Source organism: Ranitomeya imitator, chromosome 1 (assembly GCF_032444005.1).
Source record: "Ranitomeya imitator isolate aRanImi1 chromosome 1, aRanImi1.pri, whole genome shotgun sequence".
Classification (NCBI taxonomy): domain Eukaryota; kingdom Metazoa; phylum Chordata; class Amphibia; order Anura; family Dendrobatidae; genus Ranitomeya; species Ranitomeya imitator.
In genome coordinates, this window is record NC_091282.1 from 860,682,983 (window position 1) to 860,710,452 (window position 27,470).

Sequence of the window (27,470 nt, forward strand, 5' to 3'; positions counted from 1 at the left end):
AAACCCCTCTGTCCAACGCCACTTCGGATTTCTGCACCTCTAACACTTCTGTTCTGCTGCCCCCTGCTGCTCGTGTGCGAACGATCACGGGCGCTGTGTGCTGGGAATGCCTGAAGCAAACGGTCAACATGAGTTGATTGTTTGGTTGCTAATATTAGTTCCAAGTTCTCATGTGGCATAATATTTTGCAATTTGCCTTTATAGCGAGGATCAAGGAGGCAGGCCAACCAGTAATCGTCATCGTTCATCATTTTAGTAATGCGTGTGTCCCTTTTGAGGATTCGTAAGGCATAATCCACCATGTGGGCCAAAGTTCCAGTTGTCAATTCTGCGGTTGTGATTGGTTGAGGGGCAGTTTCAGGCAAATCTACGTCACGTGTGTCCTTCACAAAACCAGAACCCGGCCTTGCCACGCCACCAATTTCCAGTGCCCCCGGGAAAGCTTCCTCATTAAAAATATACTCATCCCCATCATCCTCTTCGTCCTCCACCTCCTCTTCGCCCGCTACCTCGTCCTGTACACTGCCCTGACCAGACAATGGCTGACTGTCAACAAGGCTTTCCTCTTCCTCTGGTGCAGACGCCTGATCCTTTATGTGCATCAAACTTTGCATCAGCAGACACATTAGGGGGATGCTCATGCTTATTATGGCGTTGTCTGCACTAACCAGCCATGTGCATTCCTCAAAACACTGAAGGACTTGACACATGTCTTGTATCTTCGACCACTGCACACCTGACAACTCCATGTCTGCCATCCTACTGCCTGCCCATGTATGTGTATCCTCCCACAAAAACATAACAGCCCGCCTCTGTTGGCACAGTCTCTGAAGCATGTGCAGTGTTGAGTTCCACCTTGTTGTAACGTCTATGATTAGGCGATGCTGGGGAAGGTTCAAAGACCGCTGATAGGTCTGCATACGGCTGGAGTGTACAGGCGAACGGCGGATATGTGAGCAAAGTCCACGCACTTTGAGGAGCAGGTCAGAGAACCCAGGATAAGTTTTCAATAAGCACTGCACCACCAGGTTTAAGGTGTGAGCCAGGCAAGGAATGTGTTTCAGTTGGGAAAGGGAGATGGCAGCCATGAAATTCCTTCCGTTATCACTCACTACCTTGCCTGCCTCAAGATCTACTGTGCCCAGCCACGACTGAGTTTCTTGCTGCAAGAACTCGGACAGAACTTCCGCGGTGTGTCTGTTGTCGCCCAAACACTTCATAGCCAATACAGCCTGCTGACGCTTGCCAGTAGCTGGGCCATAATGGGACAACTGGTGTGCAACAGTGACAGCTGCCGATGGAGTGGTTGGGCGACTGCGGTCTGTGGAAGAGCTCTCCCTTCTGCAGGAGGACGAGGAGGAGGAGGGGGTGCAAACGCCTACAGTTAACTGTTTCCTAGACCGTGGGCTAGGCACAACTGTCCCGAAATTGATGTCCCCTGTGGACCCTGCATCCACCACATTCACCCAGTGTGCCGTGATGGACACGTAACGTCCCTGGCCATGCCTACTGGTCCATGCATCTGTAGTCAGGTGCACCTTTGTACTCACAGATTGCCTGAGCGCATTGACGATGCGCTCTTTAACATGCTGGTGCAGGGCTGGGATGGCTTTTCTCGAAAAGAAGTGTCGACTGGGTAGCTCGTAGCATGGTTCACCGTACTCCATCAGGGCTTTGAAAGCTTCGCTTTCAACTAACCGGTAGGGCATCATCTCTAACGAGATTAGTCTAGCTATGTGGGCGTTAAAACCCTGTGTACGCGGATGCGAGGATAAGTACTTCCTTTTTCTAACGAGAGTCTCATGTAGGGTGAGCTGGACTGGAGAGCTGGAGATCGTGGAACTAGCGGATGTGCCGGTGGACATGGCAGACTGAGAGACGGTTGGAGACGGTATTGTTTCCGCCGGTGCCCTAGATGCAGTATTTCCTCCTACGAAACTGGTGATTCCCTGATCCTGACTGCTTTGGGCTGGCAAAGAAACCTGCACAGATACTGCTGGTGGTGCGGAAAATGGTGGCCTTACAGTGACGGAAGGGATGTAGCGTTGCTGACTAGCTTCATTGGCCGAGGGTGCTACAACCTTAAGGGACGTTTGGTAGTTAGTCCAGGCTTGCAAATGCATGGTGGCTAAATGTCTATGCATGCAACTTGTATCGAGACTTTTCAGATTCTGACCTCTGCTTAAGCTAGTTGAACATTTTTGACAGATGACTTTGTGCGGATCAATTGGATGTTGTTTAAAAAAATGCCAGACTGCACTCTTTCGAGCCTCGGATCCCTTTTCAGCCATTGCAGACTGAGCTTTAACCGGATGGACACGCTGTCCTCCAACAGTTTTTGGCTTTGCCACGCGTTTTGGGCCAGATACTGGCCCAGCAGATGGAACCTGTTGCAATGTTGATGCCTGCTGCGGCCCCTCCTCCTCCGCTTCAGAACTACTGCCGCCTGCACCCTGTTCCCCCAATGGCTGCCAATCGGGGTCAACAACTGGGTCATCTATAACCTCCTCTTCTAGCTCGTGCGCAACTTTGTCTGTGTCACCGTGTAAGTCGGTGGTAGAGCGTTCGTGATGGGGCAACATAGTCTCATCAGGGTCTGATTCTGGATCAGTACCCTGCGAGGGCAATGTTGTGGTCTGAGTCAAAGGACCAGCATAGTAGTCTGGCTGTGGCTGTGCATCAGTGCACTCCATGTCAGATTCAACTTGTAATGGGCATGGCCTGTTAACTGCTTCACTTTCTAAGCCAGGGACGGTATGTGTAAAAAGCTCCATGGAGTAACCCGTTGTGTCGCCTGCTGCATCCTTCTCTGTTGTTGTTTTTGCTGAAGAGGACAAGGAAGCGACTTGTCCCTGACCGTGAACATCCACTAACGACGCGCTGCTTTTACATTTACCAGTTTCAAAAGAGGAGGCAAAAGAGCTAGAGGCTGAGTCTGCAAGGTAAGCCAAAACTTGCTCTTGCTGCTCCGGCTTTAAAAGCGGTTTTCCTACTCCCAGAAAAGGGAGCGTTCGAGGCCTTCTGAAGCCAGACACAGCTCCAGACTTAGGTGCAATATTTCTTTTCCCACGACCACCTGATGCTCCACTACCACTACCATCATTACCAGCTGACAATGAACGCCCACGGCCACGACCTCTTCCACCAGACTTCCTCATTGTTTTAAAAACTTAACCAAAGTAACGGTATTTGTTGCTGTCAAACAACTTACACGGTGAGCTATAACTTCAGTATGATTTCGATATCCCTTTACAGGTTGGTGAGACCGCAAGGAAAATCAGGCACAATGTTACACACTCTGTTTTCTGTGGCACCAAATCAGAGAGCTGCCACACACGCAGGACTGTCACTCAAGCACAAATGTCAATATTAATCTCCCACTGTATTTTTTTTTTTTTCAGGGAGAATTTAGAAAGCAAAAAAAAAAAAATTTGCCTTTCTATGGCCCAGTGCCCACTATTTGAGAGAGAGAGATGGCACACCCAGGAGTCAAGACTGGCACACAAGCAGAAAGGGCAATATTAATCTCCCACTGATTTTTTTTTTCAGGGAGACTTTAGAAACAAAATAAAATAAAATGATTGTTTTAAGGAAGAATTTAGAAACCAAAAAAAAGTAAAATGATTTTTTGCCGGGAGAATTTAGAAACCAAATAAAAAAAAATTGCCTTTCTATGGCCCAGTGCCCACTATTTGAGAGAGAGAGATGGCACACCCAGGAGTCAAGACTGGCACACAAGCAGAAAGGGCAATATTAATCTCCCACTGATTTTTTTTTTTTCAGGGAGACTTTAGAAACAAAATAAAATAAAATGATTTTTTAAGGAAGAATTTAGAAACCAAATAAAATAAAATGTTTTTTTCCGGGAGAATTTAGAAACCAAATAAAAAAATAAATTGCCTTTCTATGGCCAGTGCCCACTATTTAAAAGAGAGAGAGAGATGGCGCACCCAGGAGTCAAGACTGGCACACAAGCAGAAAGGGCAATATTAATCTCCCACTGATTTTTTTTTTTCAGGGAGACTTTAGAAACAAAATAAAATAAAATGATTTTTTTAAGGAAGAATTTAGAAACCAAAAAAAAGGAAAATGATGTTTGCCGGGAAAATTTAGAAACCAAATAAAAAAAATTGCCTTTCTATGGCCCAGTGCCCACTATTTGAGAGAGAGAGATGGCACACCCAGGAGTCAAGACTGGCACACAAGCAGAAAGGGCAATATTAATCTCCCACTGATTTTTTTTTTTCAGGGAGACTTTAGAAACAAAATAAAATAAAATGATTTTTTAAGGAAGAATTTAGAAACCAAATAAAATAAAATTATTTTTTCCGGGAGAATTTAGAAACCAAATAAAAAAATAAATTGCCTTTCTATGGCCCAGTGCCCACTATTTAAAAGAGAGAGAGAGATGGCACACCCAGGAGTCAAGACTGGCACACAAGCAGAAAGGGCAATATTAATCTCCCACTGATTTTTTTTTTCAGGGAGAGTTTAGAAACAAAATAAAATAAAATGATTTTTTAAGGAAGAATTTAGAAACCAAATAAAATAAAATGATTTTTTCCGGGAGAATTTAGATGTTAGGGCTGGCGGAACGCACCGAGTAAATATAGAGATGTTATTTGGTGCGTTCGCAGCCCGGGGTCCACCGTGCAGGAATAGAACCTGCTGCTGGCAAACAGCGGCACGATATGGCGGTAGAAGCGAACTCTGTTGCTTCACAGAGTCGCTATAAGGAAAGGACTGTGTCCTGTTAAACTCCACAGGAATACACAGTAACTGCTGAGCAGATAGCAGCTTGTGGTCACGCAGTCCAGGAGGCAAACATACAATCTCCTCACCGGTGGAGCCAGTATTCTAGTGGCTTATTTCAGCCGGGGCCCTGTAACCAAACACACAATCTCCTCACCGGAGGTGCCGGTATTCTAGTGGCTTATTTCAGCCGGGTCCCTGAATACACACAAGCGTGACCACAGTGGCGCAAAACTCATGTCATGCATTGATACTAGCGCATGGCCGTGCGGCCATGCGAGCCTTATATAGCTGCAGCAAGAAAAAGACCTTCCTAGAAGGACCAATGAGAGACTGCCATAACTGAGCATGTGACCCTAGATCTCCACTGAGAGATCTTACCCTGGGCATGCTCAGTGTGTGAAAAGCAGGAGTTAGTCCTAGCAGCAATAGCACCTTCCTACCATGTGACCCTCGTTCTCCACTGAGAGATCTTACTCAGGGCATGCTCAGAATGAGAAAAGCAGGACTTAGTCGCAGAAGCGTCTGCTCACCGCTGCCCAGCACTGACTTCAATGGCAGAAGCAGGAAAGGCAGCAGTAACTCTTTGTACAGAGTGGGACTGAGCAAGACGCTTGGACTGACGTCTCCGCTGAGCAGGCACAACTGCGGCAGGAGAGGAATGGGAGACCGCAGCGGAGATGGCCCGAGATTCCCCCTGTGCAGAGGCGGGAACTCGACCCCTAACATTAGAAACCAAACAAAAATAAATATAGGCTTTCTATGGCCCACTGAGTGAGAGATGGCACACACAGGAGTCAGGAGTGGCACACAAGCCCAGAGGCCAATATTTATCTCCCACTGATTGATTTATTGATTTTTTCAGGTAGAATTTAGAAACCAAATCAACCAAAAAAATAAATAGGCTTTCTATGGCCCACTGAGTGAGAGATGGCACACACAGGAGTCAGAAGTGGCACACAAGCCCAGAGGCCAATATTTATCTCCCACTGACTGATTTATTGATTTTTTCAGGTAGAATTTAGAAACCAAATCAACAAAAAAAATTAATAGGCTTTCTATGGCCCACTGAGTGAGAGATGGCACACACAGGAGTCAGGAGTGGCACACAAGCCCAGAGGCCAATATTTATCTCCCACTGATTGATTTATTGATTTTTTCAGGTAGAATTTAGAAACCAAATCTACCAAAAAATAAATAGGCTTTCTATGGCCCACTGATAGATGGCACACACAGGAGTCAGGAGTGGCACACAAGCCCAGAGGCCAATATTTATCTCCCACTGATTGATTTATTGATTTTTTCAGGTAGAATTTAGAAACCAAATCAACCAAAAAAATAAATAGGCTTTCTATGGCCCACTGAGTGAGAGATGGCACACACAGGAGTCAGAAGTGGCACACAAGCCCAGAGGCCAATATTTATCTCCCACTGACTGATTTATTGATTTTTTCAGGTAGAATTTAGAAACCAAATCAACAAAAAAAATTAATAGGCTTTCTATGGCCCACTGAGTGAGAGATGGCACACACAGGAGTCAGGAGTGGCACACAAGCCCAGAGGCCAATATTTATCTCCCACTGATTGATTTATTGATTTTTTCAGGTAGAATTTAGAAACCAAATCTACCAAAAAATAAATAGGCTTTCTATGGCCCACTGATAGATGGCACACACAGGAGTCAGGAGTGGCACACAAGCCCAGAGGCCAATATTTATCTCCCACTGATTGATTTATTGATTTTTTCAGGTAGAATTTAGAAACCAAATCAACAAAAAAAAAAAAAAAATAGGCTTTCTATGGCCCACTATGTGAGAGAGATGGCACACACAGGGATGGCGCTCTAGCAGAAATGCCAATCTTAATCTCCCACAACTTATTTTTTGTAGGGAGAATTAAAAAAAAAATAAATAAAAGGGACTGTCCTACAATTACTATCTCCCTGCAGTAATCTCAGCCAGGTATGGCAGGCAGCAATAAGGAGTGGACTGATGCACAAATTAAATAAAAAGTGTGGACAAACAAATAAGATAGCTGTGCAGAAAGGAAGGAACAAGAGGATTTGTGCTTTGAAAAAAGCAGTTGGTTTGCACAGCGGCGTACACACAGCAATGCAGCTATCAGGGAGCCTTCTAGGGCAGCCCAATGAGCTACAGCGCTGAGAAAAAAAAATGTAGCTTCCACTATCCCTGCACACCGAAGGTGGTGTTGGACAGTGGAAATCGCTACAGCACAAGCGGTTTGGTGGTTAATGGACCCTGCCTAACACTATCCCTGCTTCTGACGAAGCGGCAGCAACCTCTCCCTAAGCTCAGATCAGCAGCAGTAAGATGGCGGTCGGCGGGAACGCCTCTTTATAGCCCCTGTGACGCCGCAGACAGCAAGCCAATCACTGCAATGCCCTTCTCTAAGATGGTGGGGACCAGGACCTATGTCATCACGCTGCCCACACTCTGCGTTCACCTTCATTGGCTGAGAAATGGCGCTTTTCGCGTCATTGAAACGCGACTTTGGCGCAAAAGTCGCGTACCGCATGGCCGACCCCGCACAGGGGTCGGGTTTCATGAAACCCGACTTTGCCAAAAGTCGGCGACTTTTGAAAATGAACGACCCGTTTCGCTCAACCCTAGTCAATACGATTACAGTGATACCTCAATTATATCATTTTTTTATGTTTTGGCGCTTTTATACGATAAAAACTATTTTATAGAAAAAATAATTATCTTTGCATCACTTTATTCTTAGGAATATAACTTTTTTATTTTTTTCGCTGATGATGCTGTATGACGGCTCGTTTTTTGCGGGACAAGATGACATTTTCAGCGGTACTATGGTTATTTATATCCATCTTTTTGATCGCGTGTTATTCCACTTTTTGTTCGGCGGTATGATAATAAAGCATTGGTTTTGCCTTGTTTTTTTATTGTTTTTTTACGGTGTTCACTGAAGGGGTTAACTAGTGGGAAAGTTTTATAGGACGGGTCGTTACGGACGCGGCGATAATAAATATGTGTACTTTTATTTTTTTTTAATTTAGATAAAGGAATGTATTTATTGGAACAATATTTTTTTATTATTATTATTATTATTATTATTAATTTAGGATTTTTTTTTCACACATGTAAAAAAAATTATTTTTCTTTTTTACTTTGCCCCAGGGGGGATGCATCACATTTTATTGACAGATCGCTGATCTGACACTTTGCTGTGCACTGTGTCAGATCAGCGATCACACAGGCACAGCAGGGACGCTTACCAGCGCTTGCTCTGAGCAGGCACTGGTAAGCCACCTTCCTGCAGGACCTGGATGCAGCCCCGTGGCAATTTTGGATCCGGGCCTGCAGGGAGGAGGAGGTAAGAGACCCTCGCAGCAACGCGATCACATCACGTTGCTCCGAGTGTCTCAGGGAAGCACGCATGGAGCCCCCTCCCTGCACGATGCTTCCCTATACCGCCAGAACACTGCGATCATGTTTGATCGCGGTGTGCTGGGGGTTAATGTGCCGGGGCGGTCCGTGACCGCTCCTGGCACATAGTGCCAGATGTCAGCTGCGATAGTCAGCTGACACCCGGCCGCGATCGGCCGCGCTCTCCCCGTGAGCGCGGCTGATCGCGCTGGACGTACTATGCCATCCTTAGGAAGTAGGGCCCACCCCACATGGACGGAATAGTACGTCTAATGGCAGAAAAGGGTTAAATAGATAATTAAAAAAAAAAACTACATGGGGCCCCCCATTATTGACAACCAACCTTGCTAAAGCAGACAGCTGGGGGCTGTTATTCTCAGGCTGGTAAGGAGCCATGGATATTATTTATTTATAATACAACTATAGGATTAGTAAGGAAAAGGTGTCTTATAGACGCCTCTCCATTACTAAGCCGTTGATGTCAACTGACAATACAAAGTTGACATCAACCCCTCAAATATGAACCCCACTTACCAACTCCGCAGGGAAAGTGGGAAGAGCCGGGTAAAGCGGGCTGCTAGTTTTAGGCTGGGGGGCCAATATCCATGGCCCCTTACCAGCCTGAGAATACCAGCCCCCAGCTGTCTGCTTTAGCAAGGCTGCTTGTTAAAAATTTATATACACCTATAAGTTGAAAAGAGCATGAGGCCCCATATTAGACCAAGTCTAATGAGATGGAAATATAAAATAGATACACTTTATTAACAAGATATGTAATACACACAAATACAATAATCAATAATAAGGATAAAGTATGTGACGACACTAAAGGGCAGACACACTGGGGAACGTCCATATATTGAAGTATAGGCGTAGCAGGATCACATGGTAAATAGCAACAGCTAGTAATAAAATGCCGAGAGTTAAACTATGTACAGATTGGGTCAAAAATATAGAAGACAAGGGAAGAATAAACAGCCCTAGTGGGTATACCCCAAGTCCCTGAATACACTAACCCACATAACAGCCTGCTCGTAACTTATGGCACATAAAACACAGCCCTGGATCCGCTAATTGCTTACCCATGAACGTAGCCGCCAGTGTGCGCTGTCCCACCGAAAGCCCCGACGCGCGTTTCGCGTTTAAAAGTGCTTCCTCGGGGGGCTGTGTGGCTTGTGGCAAATACATGGTTTTTATATCATGCCTGCAGCTGAAGTAAATGAGCCGCAGGAGCACTACGGCGCATGCGGGCGGGTCCGACGGCCGGCAGCGCGCCACTTCCGGCCTTCCCAGGGACGCCCAGAGAGGAGGGAAATCCCTCTTGACGTCACCAGATCTGGGCGTCCCTGTTACGGAAGCCTTACAGAGGCGCGGTTCGGCCGAGGGTCCACGGCGCACGCGCACCACCCCGGCGGCCATCTTGAGGAAGGGAAAGTATACTGGCAACATGACAGCAAAAAAAATTTAGAACTATGAACAGCAATAGGAAAGCAGAATGAGTGTAGGTGGATCGCGTCCAACAAGGTAATATTGTCCCAAAAGGATGTAAAAATGTCCGCAACAAATCTCTTATTGTAACATCCAGAAAAATCTTTTCAGACATCCACATCTTACTATCGAAGTGCTGTCTCAGTAGGATGACAATGTATATCTTTCAGATGTAGAGATGTCCGCAACAAGTCTCTTAATATAATATTCTGGAAGGCCTTTTCAGACGTCCACACCTCAATCAAAGTGCTGTCTCAATGGGATGACACTGTATATCTTTCAGATGTAGAAGTATCCGCCACAGGTCTCTTATTGCAATATTCTGGACAGCCTTTTCAGACATCCATATCTCACTAAAAAAGTGCTGTCTCAATAGGATGACACTATATATCTTTCAGATGTAAAAATGTCCGCGACGGGTCACTTATTGTAATATTCTGGAAAGCCTTTTCAGACGTCCACACCTCACTATAAAAATGCTGTCACAATGGGATGACCCTGTATATCTTTCAGATGATGCCATCCAAAGAAAAAATGTCAGCTGCACGAATGTCTGTTCCACACCAATAGAAGTCAAAATACCTATAAGATCTACAACTAAAAATAATAAACTGAGAAAAAAGAAAAAAGAGAACAAGACACAAGTTAAAAACCAAAACGTAAAAATGGATATAAAAGGGAAACAGTTGATAGCGACCAGGCAACAAAGCATAAATATAGCCAGTAAAAATACTGGTACTAATAGTTACGCGTATTATAGGAAAGGGATAAAAGACACCTGTTGTTTAGGCCATTGGGGACCATAGTGCCCAGGGAGACAATCCAACGGCATTCAATTTGTGCCAGGATCCGTTTAGGGTTGCCCCCCCTATTGCCGACATGGACCCTGTCAATTCCCCGCACCTTAAAGGAAGCTGGATTACAGGCATGATGCAGCCTAAAATGTCTCGGAATGGTGTTAAGCTCCGAGACATCAGGCGCATCCTTAGCTGCCAAGATACCCCTCACGTGCTCCCGAACCCTGACACGGAGCTCACGTGAAGTCAGGCCGACATAAATTAAATTGCACGCGCAAGTGGCGTAATACACCACGAACGTAGTGCTACAGGATATGTAGCTTGTGATTCGGTAATCCCTACCTCCCCCCGCTGCCGAAAAGTCAGTGGCTCTAATGATGTTACTACAAGCTTTGCATGAGCCACACGGAAAACACCCCCATCTCTGTGGACCCAATCCAAAAATTCTAGAGGGGCCAGGGGTGTAGTGACTCCTCACTAGTTGGTCTTTTAAACTCTTGCCCCTTCTCGCAGTGAGAAGAGGACGATCAGGTAAGATTTTATTGAGGGTGGGTTCAGTTTTTAATACTGACCAATGCCTTTGTAGAATCTCCCTCATCATATCCCACCTATTGTTGTAGGTGGATATGAATCTTAGTGGTTGTGGTTTTTTGGTAGGGCCCGATCTACGGGGCACACATAGCAACTGGTTTCTGGTCGAGTTCCTGGCTCGTAAATAGCCTTTCTTAATGGTCCTGTTGCTATAACCCCGATCTTGGAAACGTCCGACAAGGTCCTGAGCCTGCCTCTCAAAGACCTCATCCGCAGAGCAAATTCTCTTCATTCTGAGAAACTGACCCACAGGTATGGCCCGTATTGTGGACCGCACGTTTGCCGAGGTTGAGTGTAAAAGGGCATTGACCGATGTCTCTTTCCGAAAGACATCGGTCTGTATTGCACCATCATTACACCTTATTATTTTGATGTCGAGAAAATCAATATCACCACTCGCTATTCTGTGGGTCAGCCTGATATTGCGATTATTCTGGTTAAGCTCGCGGATGAAGTCCAAGAGGGCCGGCCCAGGACCCTGCCAGATCATCAGCACATCATCGATGTATCGATACCAGCACTGCACATGGGAGGCGGCGTGAGCGCCCCCACCAAAAACCTCTCTCTCCCAAAGACCAAGAAAGAGGTTAGCGTACGAGGGCGCACACGCCGCGCCCATGGCAGTGCCACGTTTTTGTAAAAAGTATCGATCCTTAAATAGGAAAAAATTGTGCGTTAAAACAAACTGTAATAGTTCCAAGATCAGGGTCTGCATCAGGGAGTCCAGGTTACTCATACCCAGAAAAAACTCAGCTGCCTCCAAGCCATCACTATGTTGAATGCTAGTGTAGAGAGATTCTACATCAATAGTTGCAAAAATCATATCAGGCTCAAGAGTAAGACCATCTAGCTTTAACAGAACGTCCGTAGTGTCTCGGACATAGGAGGGGAGCGACTCAACCAACGGATGTAAATAGTACTCAATAAACTTGCAAACAGGGTCGCAAAGCCCTCCTATGCCCGAGACAATCGGACGTCCCGGAGGCGTCACCGGATCTTTGTGTACCTTCGGCAGCAGGTACAAGGTAGGGATCACCGGAAACTCAACAAACAGGCCTTCATAGACTTTTTTTGTTATTATGCCCCGTGTCAGGGCTCGGTCCAGAATCCCAAGTAACTCACTTGAGAATCTGGATAGTGGATTAGATGACAGGGGGGTATATGCTTCACGATCTCTCAGCTGGCGAAACGCCTCTCTTTCGTACTTCACTGTCGGCCAGATTACCACGTTCCCCCCCTTATCCGCTGGTTTTATTACCACATCGTGCATAGACTTAAGTTCTTTCAAAGCTTTACACTGTGCAGCTGTTAAATTGTTGCCCCTCTTGTCACTCGGGATTTTCTTCAAATCCTCCATTACCAGTTTATTAAAAATATCAACCTGGGGGCAGAGTGAAAAGGGGGGTAGCGTGGCACATCTGCGCACAACAGAAGCAGGGAAGGTACCTGTGGCCGATGGTTCTGCCTCCTCCTCCAGTTCCTCGAGTGTAGCCAACGCCTCTTGTTCCAATGTAGTTTCTGGGATAAAGTCATCCTTAGATTTAGAGTGTAATTTTCGTAAGATGACCTTCCTGAGGAACAGCTGTGTGTCTTTCACGGCTGTAAAATAATTGAAATTATTAGTGGGGACAAAAGTCAGTCCGAGGCCCAAGACACTCAATTGATCCTCTGATAGTATATGGTCAGACAAATTAATTACCTCTAATCGGTTAGTAGGTTTTGACTTTTTCTCGAGGGACTGGGGAGGGGTGAAGCGACGTTTATTTTTTCCTCTGCGACTTCCTGCTTTAGCCAAGTTTAATCTGTCATTAAAGGTGTTACTCAGGTGGCTACTCCCGGCTTGATCCTCATCTAAAGATGATATTGATGAGAAGGAGCCACGGTGGGAGGAGAGGTTAGACTGTATGGGTTGTTTCTTTCTCCACCTATATACATGGTTGTTTTTATAATCCAGAACATCTCGTTGGTACTTTTTGGTCTTAGCTGCAACAATATCTTTCTCCCACCTTTGAAAGTCTACTTCTAATTCGTCATTCAATTGTTTCTCAGCACTCGATGAGAGGGTACTACCAAGAGATTCTTGTAAGGAGCTAATCTCCTTCTCGATCTCTTGTAAAGAGGTGGTATTGGATCTCACCAGTAACTCCATATATCACCTGGAGCAATTGGAGGATAACTCCTCCCACTAGGGCTGTTTATTCTTCCCTTGTCTTCTATATTTTTGACCCAATCTGTACATAGTTTAACTCTCGGCACTTTATTACTAGCTGTTGCTATTTACCATGTGATCCTGCTACGCCTATACTTCAATATATGGACGTTCCCCAGTGTGTCTGCCCTTTAGTGTCGTCACATACTTTATCCTTATTATTGATTATTGTATTTGTGTGTATTACATATCTTGTTAATAAAGTGTATCTATTTTATATTTCCATCTCATTAGACTTGGTCTAATATGGGGCCTCATGCTCTTTTCAACTTATAGGTGTATATTATAGGGGAGTTGGCCCCTCCTTCGATCCCCCTTTTGGAGTGCAATGGGCACGTCCCATAGGAGGGAATTTCTTATTCATGGTTATGACCCCAGGTTTGGTTTCTGTCTTATAGTAATATTGTTACTGTGTATTTTCACAGCTTCCCCAACCGACCGCATGGATCATAGAGCCCGTGAGAAACAGTGGCTCACTAAACTGGATGAAGTATTTGGTGACGATACAGTTGTGGTTTTTAATACGAAGGAAACAGGGGATTCGGTGACCAGACTCAAATCTTTATTAAATAAAAAAACGCGTTTATGGTGGAACAGGGCTTTTTTAGAGAGGTATATGGCCAAGGGACTTATCCCTAGGGGATTGAGGATACAAGTGTTTCCTTCATTCACAATGGATGATGAATCCCTTAGAAAGGAGTGGGAGGAGTTATCCTCCAATTGCTCCAGGGGATATATGGAGTTACTGGTGAGATCCAATACCACCTCTTTACAAGAGATCGAGAAGGAGATTAGCTCTTTACAAGAATCTCTTGGTAGTACCCTCTCATCGAGTGCTGAGAAACAATTGAATGACGAATTAGAAGTAGACTTTCAAAGGTGGGAGAAAGATATTGTTGCAGCTAAGACCAAAAAGTACCAACGAGATGTTCTGGATTATAAAAACAACCATGTATATAGGTGGAGAAAGAAACAACCCATACAGTCTAACCTCTCCTCCCACCGTGGCTCCTTCTCATCAATATCATCTTTAGATGAGGATCAAGCCGGGAGTAGCCACCTGAGTAACACCTTTAATGACAGATTAAACTTGGGTAAAGCAGGAAGTCGCAGAGGAAAAAATAAACGTCGCTTCACCCCTCCCCAGTCCCTCGAGAAAAAGTCAAAACCTACTAACCGATTAGAGGTCATTAATTTGTCTGACCATATACTATCAGAGGATCAATTGAGTGTCTTGGGCCTCGGACTGACTTTTGTCCCCACTAATAATTTCAATTATTTTACAGCCGTGAAAGACACACAGCTGTTCCTCAGGAAGGTCATCTTACGAAAATTACACTCTAAATCTCAGGATGACTTTATCCCAGAAACTACATTGGAACAAGAGGCGTTGGCTACACTCGAGGAACTGGAGGAGGAGGCAGAACCATCGGCCACAGGTACCTTCCCTGCTTCTGTTGTGCGCAGATGTGCCACGTTCCCCCCCTTTTCACTCTGCCCCCAGGTTGATATTTTTAATAAACTGGTAATGGAGGATTTGAAGAAAATCCCGAGTGACAAGAGGGGCAACAATTTAACAGCTGCACAGTGTAAAGCTTTGAAAGAACTTAAGTCTATGCACGATGTGGTAATAAAACCAGCGGATAAGGGGGGGAACGTGGTAATCTGGCCGACAGTGAAGTACGAAAGAGAGGCGTTTCGCCAGCTGAGAGATCGTGAAGCATATACCCCCCTGTCATCTAATCCACTATCCAGATTCTCAAGTGAGTTACTTGGGATTCTGGACCGAGCCCTGACACGGGGCATAATAACAAAAAAAGTCTATGAAGGCCTGTTTGTTGAGTTTCCGGTGATCCCTACCTTGTACCTGCTGCCGAAGGTACACAAAGATCCGGTGACGCCTCCGGGACGTCCGATTGTCTCGGGCATAGGAGGGCTTTGCGACCCTGTTTGCAAGTTTATTGAGTACTATTTACATCCGTTGGTTGAGTCGCTCCCCTCCTATGTCCGAGACACTACGGACGTTCTGTTAAAGCTAGATGGTCTTACTCTTGAGCCTGATATGATTTTTGCAACTATTGATGTAGAATCTCTCTACACTAGCATTCAACATAGTGATGGCTTGGAGGCAGCTGAGTTTTTTCTGGGTATGAGTAACCTGGACTCCCTGATGCAGACCCTGATCTTGGAACTATTACAGTTTGTTTTAAAGCACAATTTTTTCCTATTTAAGGATCGATACTTTTTACAAAAACGTGGCACTGCCATGGGCGCGGCGTGTGCGCCCTCGTACGCTAACCTCTTTCTTGGTCTTTGGGAGAGAGAGGTTTTTGGTGGGGGCGCTCACGCCGCCTCCCATGTGCAGTGCTGGTATCGATACATCGATGATGTGCTGATGATCTGGCAGGGTCCTGGGCCGGCCCTCTTGGACTTTATCCGCGAGCTTAACCAGAATAATCGCAATATCAGGCTGACCCACAGAATAGCGAGTGGTGATATTGATTTTCTCGACATCAAAATAATAAGGTGTAATGATGGTGCAATACAGACCGATGTCTTTCGGAAAGAGACATCGGTCAATGCCCTTTTACACTCAACCTCGGCACACGTGCGGTCCACAATACGGGCCATACCTGTGGGTCAGTTTCTCAGAATGAAGAGAATTTGCTCTGCGGATGAGGTCTTTGAGAGGCAGGCTCAGGACCTTGTCGGACGTTTCCAAGATCGGGGTTATAGCAACAGGACCATTAAGAAAGGCTATTTACGAGCCAGGAACTCGACCAGAAACCAGTTGCTATGTGTGCCCCGTAGATCGGGCCCTACCAAAAAACCACAACCACTAAGATTCATATCCACCTACAACAATAGGTGGGATATGATGAGGGAGATTCTACAAAGGCATTGGTCAGTATTAAAAACTGAACCCACCCTCAATAAAATCTTACCTGATCGTCCTCTTCTCACTGCGAGAAGGGGCAAGAGTTTAAAAGACCAACTAGTGAGGAGTCACTACACCCCTGGCCCCTCTAGAATTTTTGGATTGGGTCCACAGAGATGGGGGTGTTTTCCGTGTGGCTCATGCAAAGCTTGTAGTAACATCATTAGAGCCACTGACTTTTCGGCAGCGGGGGGAGGTAGGGATTACCGAATCACAAGCTACATATCCTGTAGCACTACGTTCGTGGTGTATTACGCCACTTGCGCGTGCAATTTAATTTATGTCGGCCTGACTTCACGTGAGCTCCGTGTCAGGGTTCGGGAGCACGTGAGGGGTATCTTGGCAGCTAAGGATGCGCCTGATGTCTCGGAGCTTAACACCATTCCGAGACATTTTAGGCTGCATCATGCCTGTAATCCAGCTTCCTTTAAGGTGCGGGGAATTGACAGGGTCCATGTCGGCAATAGGGGGGGCAACCCTAAACGGATCCTGGCACAAATTGAATGCCGTTGGATTGTCTCCCTGGGCACTATGGTCCCCAATGGCCTAAACAACAGGTGTCTTTTATCCCTTTCCTATAATACGCGTAACTATTAGTACCAGTATTTTTACTGGCTATATTTATGCTTTGTTGCCTGGTCGCTATCAACTGTTTCCCTTTTATATCCATTTTTACGTTTTGGTTTTTAACTTGTGTCTTGTTCTCTTTTTTCTTTTTTCTCAGTTTGTTATTTTTAGTTGTAGATCTTATAGGTATTTTGACTTCTATTGGTGTGGAACAGACATTCGTGCAGCTGACATTTTTTCTTTGGATGGCATCATCTGAAAGATATACAGGGTCATCCCATTGTGACAGCATTTTTATAGTGAGGTGTGGACGTCTGAAAAGGCTTTCCAGAATATTACAATAAGTGACCTGTCGCGGACATTTTTACATCTGAAAGATATATAGTGTCATCCTATTGAGACAGCACTTTTTTAGTGAGATATGGATGTCTGAAAAGGCTGTCCAGAATATTGCAATAAGAGACCTGTGGCGGATACTTCTACATCTGAAAGATATACAGTGTCATCCCATTGAGACAGCACTTTGATTGAGGTGTGGACGTCTGAAAAGGCCTTCCAGAATATTATATTAAGAGACTTGTTGCGGACATCTCTACATCTGAAAGATATACATTGTCATTCTACTGAGACAGCACTTCGATAGTAAGTTGTGGATGTCTGAAAAGATTTTTCTGGATGTTACAATAAGAGATTTGTTGCGGACATTTTTACATCCTTTTGGGACAATATTACCTTGTTGGACGCGATCCACCTACACTCATTCTGCTTTCCTATTGCTGTTCATAGTTCTAAATTTTTTTTGCTGTCATGTTGCCAGTATACTTTCCCTTCCTCAAGATGGCTGCCGGGGTGGTGCGCGTGCGCCGTGGACCCTCGGCCGAACCGCGCCTCTGTAAGGCTTCCGTAACAGGGACGCCCAGATCTGGTGACGTCAAGAGGGATTTCCCTCCTCTCTGGGCGTCCCTGGGAAGGCCGGAAGTGGCGCGCTGCCGGCCGTCGGACCCGCCCGCATGCGCCGTAGTGCTCCTGCGGCTCATTTACTTCAGCTGCAGGCATGATATAAAAACCATGTATTTGCCACAAGCCACACAGCCCCCCGAGGAAGCACTTTTAAACGCGAAACGCGCGTCGGGGCTTTCGGTGGGACAGCGCACACTGGCGGCTACGTTCATGGGTAAGCAATTAGCGGATCCAGGGCTGTGTTTTATGTGCCATAAGTTACGAGCAGGCTGTTATGTGGGTTAGTGTATTCAGGGACTTGGGGTATACCCACTAGGGCTGTTTATTCTTCCCTTGTCTTCTATATTTTTGACCCAATCTGTACATACGGTAGTTTAACTCTCGGCACTTTATTACTAGCTGTTGCTATTTACCATGTGATCCTGCTACGCCTATACTTCAATATATGGACGTTCCCCAGTGTGTCTGCCCTTTAGTGTCGTCACATACTTTATCCTTATTATTGATTATTGTATTTGTGTGTATTACATATCTTGTTAATAAAGTGTATCTATTTTATATTTCCATCTCATTAGACTTGGTCTAATATGGGGCCTCATGCTCTTTTCAACTTATAGGTGTATATTATAGGGGAGTTGGCCCCTCCTTCGATCCCCCTTTTGGAGTGCAATGGGCACGTCCCATAGGAGGGAATTTCTTATTCATGGTTATGACCCCAGGTTTGGTTTCTGTCTTATTGTTAAAAATTTAAAAATATGGCGTGGGAACCCCTCTATTCTTGATAACTGGCCTTGCTGAAGCTGACAGCTGAGGGTTGCAGCCCCCAGCTGTGAGTTTTGCCTGGCTGGTTAACAAAAATACAGGGGAACCCACGCGTTTTTTTTTTCTTCAAATTATTTACTCCCATCCGCCGCTCCTGCTTTCACTGTTACTAGTGGCAGCAGGTGTCGGATGATGGGAGCAGTTGTTCCATCAGCTGACACCAGTGACGGGGTGCTCAGGCTGTTTTCTGACAGCGTGGAAACTGCGTCTCTCTGACCGGAGGGGATAATTTCACCGCTGATCAGAAGCGGTGTTTGCCGTGCTGTCATGCAAATTACAGCGCAGCAAACACTGGATGTTTGGGACCCCCATTCAAGTGAATAGGTACCAGGTTCAGGTCCAGGTACTCTTCTGGTACCTGAACCTGAACTTTTTGTAACTGTTCGGCCGAACCCGCCGGACCCCAACATCGAGGTTTCCGCCCAGCTCTACATTTGCCCAGGGCCCCACTTTGTCTAAAATGGGCCCTGACCATAAGTTTATATGGTGAAGTAACTTCAACATTACTAAGGCTGTGTGTTTGTGTTAAGGAGCATGAAAGAGGTTGTATACAGTCCTAGTAGACCTCACAGTGTTACACACCTTATTTCAGGGCAATTTAAAGCTTTTTGAGAGATTTGAAATTATTGCTTTGCAAATCAAACTTTAATGAAAAATTTGATGAAACTGGCAAATTCAAATTTGCTCATCTCTAGTCAGGACCATAGGGGCCTGGTTGGCAACAGGGGTCAGCATTGAAGACTTGGATAGAAATGATACATGCTATAATTATCTTGTCTTGACTAATTCTCTTGCTTTGATTGATATGTTTTTGTTCTTTTTGTATGTAATATTATATGGAAATTTTTTTATAAAAATTCAGTTATAAAAAAAACTTACAGGTGATTACTTGATTTTTATGACATGGCAGAATGTAATTTGTTACATTTCCTATTTTATTTATACAATACTTATAGATACTTTAAGATATTTACAATGCAAAAAAACTTTTCTCAATATTGCTTACCTTGGAAACCCACTGTCAAAGTCATCTGTTTGGTAAACAGACATATTTTTCCTTTGTGATCTGGATTGAAATATATCCGCAAGGCTCTGGAAAATAAATGATGAAACATTTATCATTGACATTTAAAAAAATAATAAAATAAAGCATGGGGCCTCATTAGTTAACAGTGTTATTTCATAATGTTCAATAAAGGTGTAATAAATTGAGTTTGGGTGTCATCTCCTGTTTGCAGAGTTTCCATCATGTCTCCAGTAGACAAATGAATATAAAAAGGACTCCATATGGAGTTGACTTTATTATGTATTTTATGCATCTACATGTCTGATAAAGGAAGTTAGGTTGTCGGTCAGACAAGAACACATGGTGTTGACACCATAACATAATAGCCTTCCCTCTACCAATTATACTTTGAACATTTGGATTTTTTAATTTAACCTTTTAACGATTCATTACTGATTTTTCATTTCTGGGTTTTCATTCCTTCCTCCCTTTTTTTCCAAGATCCAGAATTTTTTATTACTCTGGCCACGTAACTGTATAAGGGCTTGTTTCTTTATGTACAAGTTGCATCTTTAAATCCTTCATGACCTTAGACATATCCATACGTCCAGGTTGAGAAGTATTTCTCGACCTTTGACATAGGGATACGTCATGGCGATTTTACAAGCACAGAAACTGTGCATGCCTGGAGTGGTGCCTGCACAGCTCCCAGCAGTTTAACCCCCTAAATGATGCTATTCATATCAATCACAGTATTTAGAAGGTAGAGGGAGAGGGGTATCCCTCCCCCTCCAATTGGCACCCTCACAAAATTATCGTGAGGAGCCAATCGTTGTCATGGTGACCCAGTGATGTCATGACGACATCCAGGTCACCAGGTGTTAGGGTTGGCGAATTGCACTAAATAAATTTAATATAGAAGTGAAATCGCAACCCGGGGTCCACCCTGCAGAGCTGTAAAACTGCAGCTAGTGTGAACAATGATGCGTAAAGAAAACAGTGGAGGGCACCACCCAAAAAAAATATAACCTATAGAAGAAATCCTGAATCCCCCTCAACAAGTAAACAAACACCATAGAACCAATCGAGAAAAAGACATGTTGTATGGGAGATCAACAGGACTCAATAGTGACTAGATATCAAAGATATAAATTTTATTTTAATTTTAATTAAACAGTCTAATAAGCACAAAACACAATTAAAAACAATTAAAAGCACAAAACATGCCCATAATGACAAGGAATACAAACATAGCCCACAGAAAGAAATATATAGTATATGGCACCTGAGGAGGCTGAGACAATAGTGAGGGCGTACCCCCCAAAAAAAATGGAATCAGAGTGGTACATACATATATCTAAAGAATATAAATATATAATACTTCAACCATACTAAATATCCGTCCTAGTAACAAGATAAACTAGCACCACATACGGAGATATAGAAGACTGATGACTAATAAGCAATAGGGGCAAAAACTGCCAACATATTGTCCCCCAGAGAAAAAATTAAAATGTGTATTTATAAGGACCACTGTAGGTTAGGTAAGGTAGCCAAACCCAAAATAAGGATAATCTCATAGCAAGAAAAGCATGTATATGCATACCAAAAAATGAGAGATACCCGAGGCCCAACAGGACAATGGCAAAAAAGTAATCAGTCCTAGTCATAGGTCCAGTCCATGCTGTCAGTCAGGATACCAGTCTGCATGTCAGAGCCAATCTGTGGGGCTATGATGCCCTACGCGTGTCGCTGCATAGAAGCAGCTTCATCAGGGGCGAGTGTGTCGGCTTAAACCAAACTATACCTTATAAAGTGTTCCCGTAATGTCAGGATTTCTCTCAGCTGAGAGTGGAGCTTCGGGTCCGGGACCGGAAGTAATGGCGGCGTTATTGTGAGTACACTGCGCAGGCGCCAGGGCTTAAGCATGTGGGCGGGTTAAACATGCAAAGGTTACCATGACCATGACAACCCGATACAACGAGTCCAGGGGACAGAGTTGAGGCGGCGTTATAGCCAGGAAACTGCACAAGCGCTGGGAGACACAGAGCGTCACTAGTGTAGGCGGGCCATATGGCCGAGGGTTTCCATGGTGAACGGAAATCATTTCTACCAGGTGCCAATGCACCTGGAAAGAAAGACATGGCGACCTGAAGTTCCCTTACAAGTAGAGAACAGTGGTAATAACCATGGTAACCTGGTACGAGTATGTACACAATAGCAATGCACAGATAAAATGTTGGAACCCAAAATTACAGTATTACCAAACGTCAGCGCACGCGCCAGACAAGTAACTGACGTCACAGCTGCAGGCGGACCACACACACAAAGGTTCCTGAAATGAACAGGAACCATGACGACCCAATGCAACAGCGTGCGCTGACGTGTACATACTCGTACCAGGTTACCATGGTTATTACCACTGTTCTCTACTTGTAAGGGAACTTCAGGTCGCCATGTCTTTCTTTCCAGGTGCATTGGCACCTGGTACAAATGATTTCCGTTCACCATGGAAACCCTCGGCCATATGGCCCGCCTACACTAGTGACGCTCTGTGTCTCCCAGCGCTTGTGCAGTTTCCTGGCTATAACGCCGCCTCAACTCTGTCCCCTGGACTCGTTGTAACGGGTTGTCATGGTCACGGTAACCTTTGCATGTTTAACCCGCCCACATGCTTAAGCCCTGGCGCCTGTGCAGTGTACTCACAATAACGCCGCCATTACTTCCGGTCCCGGACCCGAAGCTCCACTCTCAGCTGAGAGAAATCCTGACATTACGGGAACACTTTATAAGGTATAGTTTGGTTTAAGCCGACACACTCGCCCCTGATGAAGCTGCTTCTATGCAGCGACACGCGTAGGGCATCATAGCCCCACAGATTGGCTCTGACATGCAGACTGGTATCCTGACTGACAGCATGGACTGGACCTATGACTTGGACTGATTACTTTTTTGCCATTGTCCTGTTGGGCCTCGGATATCTCTCATTTTTTGGTATGCATATACATGCTTTTCTTGCTATGAGATTATCCTTATTTTGGGTTTGGCTACCTTACCTAACCTACAGTGGTCCTTATAAATACACATTTTAATTTTTTCTCTGGGGGACAATATGTTGGCAGTTTTTGCCCCTATTGCTTATTAGTCATCAGTCTTCTATATCTCCGTATGTGGTGCTAGTTTATCTTGTTAGTAGGACGGATATTTAGTATGGTTGAAGTATTATATATTTATATTCTTTAGATATATGTATGTACCACTCTGATTCCATTTTTTTGGGGGGGTACGCCCTCACTATTGTCTCAGCCTCCTCAGGTGCCATATACTATATATTTCTTTCTGTGGGCTATGTTTGTATTCCTTGTCATTATGGGCATGTTTTGTGCTTTTAATTGTTTTTAATTGTGTTTTGTGCTTATTAGACTGTTTAATTAAAATTAAAATAAAATTTATATCTTTGATATCTAGTCACTATTGAGTCCTGTTGATCTCCCATACAACATGTCTTTTTCTCGATTGGTTCTATGGTGTTTGTTTACTTGTTGAGGGGGATTCAGGATTTCTTCTATAGGTTATATTTTTTTTGGGTGGTGCCCTCCACTGTTTTCTTTAAGGCTAATTACTATAGACTTGGCTGGAGAGCCAGCAGTAACCAAGCGAACACCATGAGCCTGAGCAAGACACTGGGACCGACGTCTATGCTCAGCAGCAGCCAAAGCTGATTGGGAGACCACAGAGGCAGGTAAGGCTTGCAATCTATCCTGTGCAGTGGGAAAATCCCGACGCCTAACACCAGGGTTAGCAAGCTAGTTAGATCATGCACTGTGTATGGTTTAACTAGCTTGTGTCAGTGCAGCCCTGACAGTTCTAAAACATAGCAATGATCATGGTTTGTTATGCTTTATAACTGTCATAAAAGGTGTGAAAGTGAAAGTCCCATAGTGGGACAATATACAGTACAGACCAAAAGTTTGGACACACCTTTTCATTTAAAGATTTTTCTGTATTTTCATGACTATAAAAATTGTACATTCACACTGAAGGCATCAAAACTATGAAATAACACATGTGGAATTATATACTTAACAAAAAAGCGTGAAACAACTGAAATTATGTCTTATATTCTAGGTTCTTCAAAGTAGCCACCTTTTGCTTTTTATTTAGCCCATGATGGTGACGTTTCGGTTCAGTGTAGCGAATATATATACTGTATATGTGTGTGTGTGTATATATTGTACCTATAAATTAGTATTTCTATAGGAAAAAAAAGTACTCATCACCACATCCGGAACGACCCGTCCTATAACACCGTCCTACTAGTCAACCCCTTTAGTAGATACCATGGAAAAAAATGGCAAAAAACAATGTTTTTTCATCATAAAGTCAAACAAAATGTAGAATTAAAACGCAATAAAAAAGACGAATGTAAATATATGGTATCGTTATAAATATCATATTATCCCACAAAAAAAAGCCACCATACAGCTCCATCAGTGGAAAAAAATGTATAGATCTCAGAAATAAAGGGATGCAAAATATTTTTTTTATATATAATAGTTTTATTGTGTAAAAGCGCCAAAACATAAAAAAAGCTATATAAATGAGGCATCGCTGTAATCGATCGTACTGACCCAAAGAATGAAACTGCCTTATCAATTTTACCACACGGAACATCATAAAAACAATACCTGAAGGTTTTTAGTAATTCTGCCTCCCAAAAATCAGAATAGAAAGCGATCAAAAAATGTCATGTGCCTGAAAATTATACCAATAAAATGTCAACTCGTCCTACAAAAAACAAGCCCTCACATGACTCTGTCGCAGAAAAATTGAAATATTTTAGGTCTCAAAATATGTAAAAACTTGTTTTTGAAAAAGAAGCATCTTTTATTGTGTGACAGCAGTCAAACATAAAAAAATATAAATCTGGTATCGCTGTAATGGCACCTACCCAAAGAATAAAGTCGTGTAATCACTTATACTGCATGCGGAATGGCATAAAAAATATATAAGACCAATTCTTGACCTGCTGTTGATTTGTTCATTATGCCTCCCAAAGATCAAAGTATGGCTCAGCTGACATTTATTCTGCGCTCTACACTGAGCACTTACATCGGGGTTCCCATGTAAATCTCTAAAATACATGATTCAAGTGGAACCACCTGCAGATGATTCCTTATAATGAGGAAGATTGAGGCACTGTGGATGCCGTCTGGCCTATGATCCAGCGTGTTTGTGTTTTAGGCATGTACAAAATTGTGGTCTGTCACAGTTTTGTGCAGTTTTTTTAAAAAAAGGACACTGTTGAACAGAGAACAGACAGAGTAAAGAGTAACTCAGCTGTGTCATTAAAGTGAATGGATACCTGGGGGTTTTCATCTGAATCATGTCATTTGAAGATCTAGATGGAAAAACCCCAACATAAATGCTCAGCATTTTGCCCACGGACACGTAGTTTGTGGAAACAGACCGACATGTGCACAGATCCATTCATGTGAATGGGTCTATGAGTGCAAGTGTTAACAGTACATGTGAAAACAGTCAGCAAAAGTACCAGACACACTGACATCTGAAAGAGCGCAAAGGGTGTGTTGAACATTTTTAACCCACAGTTTGATTTCCAGAACTTAATAACATTAGGACAAGAAAGAAAAACATTATGAATTTTTCAAGTAAAATGTTTTTGTGTTTAGCAATTTGTTACCATCTTTTCAGTTAGCCATTAAAAGGTATCAACCACTGAGGACTCTCAATTCTAAATATTTTTGTGTTTAGCAGTAATTTTTCATTTTCACAAGAAGAAGATAAGCAAGTCCAAAGGAATGAGGTCATACCCGATGTGTGGTTGAAAACTAATGCTTGGGTACATGGTAGGGCTTGAAAAGGGAACAGCATTATTTGATTTTGGAGCACACATTTGTCGGAAATAGATTGTAGACACCATGATGCATTGGCAGAGCTCCTGAGGTGCCAAAAAAGCAGAAAATCAACAAAAAGACAATATTTTGGAAACTAAACCCTTCAAGGAATTCATCTAGGGGTGCAATGAGTACTTCCAATAAAATGTTATTTTAGCTTCAAACTTTTCATTCCCTCAAGAGGTAGTAATAAATTATCGACCCCACAACAATATGTTGTGTAAAATAAATCTGACTGCCAGAATTGAGGTTTTTTGGTCTCCACCACATTGCAAAGAAAATGCAATAAGAGATGATCAAAACTTTATGGGTACCTCAAAATTATATCAATAAAAATGTGAGTTCATGGTGAAAAAACAAGACATAACGCAGCTCTATTGAGCAAAATCGAAAATGCTATGGGTCTCAGAAAATGGTGTCACAAGTGGAATTTTTTCTTTTAAGAATTTCCACATTTTTCACTACTTGAGTAAAAAAAAAACTGTGGCAAAGAAAATTATGTATACTTTTTTTTACATAAAGTTGCTTTTTTGTGTAGAAACAATTTTTGTGCCATTTTTTCCTGCTTATTTTGTGTTTTTTTTTTTTCATTTTTACAAATCTCAATCTTTTTACATTTTTATTTATGCCATTAACAGGACTTCAACATTTTTCAGTTTGATTGCTGGTCTCATACACTGCAATACTTCTGTACTATAGACTATAGTGCATGAGATCTGGCAGTTCTACACTGACACAGCCTGTTAGACACTGCTTGACCTGTGACCATTACTTGGCCGCAATAGGCTTAAAGAGGAAGCCCTCTCTCTCTCTGTTAACCATCTAGATGCTGCGCTCATGATTGACAGTGATATCCACGATCAGTGCTAAGACCGATTGTGATCTATATAGCAGGGTGTCTGCTATAATATACATCTTCTGTATTTTCACTCATTGAGAGCAGAGGGGGAGTCGCAATTTACTTAATTTTCAGTATCATAAAAAGACTGCCCTGAGGTCTAAGGCCCTTTAATAACGACAGTAAAAAGTCTTTTTGATGGTAGTTATACTTTTGCTGGCACTTTTGTAGTTTACTGTTGAGACACATCTAGTGTTCTTTCTAGGTCCTTTGGGCTGACTGCACAGCGGTTCCCGTGGTCGCTGGAAAACTCAGAATCTCCTGGCAAGATCGAATCTCATGGCAAGATCGAATCCCATTTATTTATGTCACAATAATTCAGGAGTGCAGCAATTAAAAGGATAACATGTAGGGGGTCAGAGGCCACAAAAGCAGTAGCCTCGTTGTCATATAACATACAGGGCCATGACTATAGAACTAAAATACATCCTTCACAGACATGCAGATAAAATAGAAAGGGGAGACACTTGGGATTATAAATTTAGAAGCATGCGCAAGGGTTTAAAAAATGCACATAAAATTGGCTTTTTATTTCTTAATCAGAATAGAAAGATCAGCTTTTCAGCAGAAATAGATGCTCTAACTAAACAGGTCTGTTAATTGGTACTTTTAAAATCCGATCCTTTAGAAAAATCAAATTAAATTGTGATCCTCCATGCAGCTCTGTGGAATATAAGTATTATAGGGATATCTCATCTTGCATCTTTATAGTGGCTTTGTACCCAAAGTAGATAGTAACTTCCATCACAAGAATATATTTTATTTATGTTTGATTATGTCTGCAGTTCTGTCTGTTTTACTCAGTGTTTACATATAATATTAAAAAATAAATCTCTTGTAAAGTGATCCAAGTATATACGGTATATATGTGTGCCAAATATTTAAGTAATTACTTACCATGATGGAATTCTAGGCTCTAAGTTTCTTAGCAGAATTCTGCTTCTTTTTACATTGCACCCTACTAGTTCAATTACTATGATGTTTAGTGTTCTCAGTCCAACTCTTTCACAAGTTATGAAAAGAATTTGTCTCCAGGAGAGACGCTCCACCCACCAACACAAGATCAGCACAGCTTTATTCTCGAGTTAAACATTGAAGAGACCAAGTTCAGTAACAA

General features: G+C 43.4%; 1 protein-coding gene across 1 annotated transcript in view; it reads right to left on the bottom strand.

Moving 5' to 3' along the window:
• The window catches only part of LOC138651724 (myosin heavy chain, clone 203-like), a 240,910-nt gene extending 213,566 nt beyond the window's left edge, over positions 1-27,344 (bottom strand). The window contains exons 1-2 of the mRNA XM_069742150.1: positions 27,251-27,344; positions 19,538-19,623 (exon numbers count right to left, since the gene is read on the bottom strand). Of these exons, the coding sequence (XP_069598251.1) occupies positions 19,538-19,623; positions 27,251-27,253 (89 nt within the window). The 5' untranslated portion in view covers positions 27,254-27,344. The remainder of the gene's footprint in view (positions 1-19,537; positions 19,624-27,250) is intronic.
• Positions 27,345-27,470: the final 126 nt, after the last annotated feature.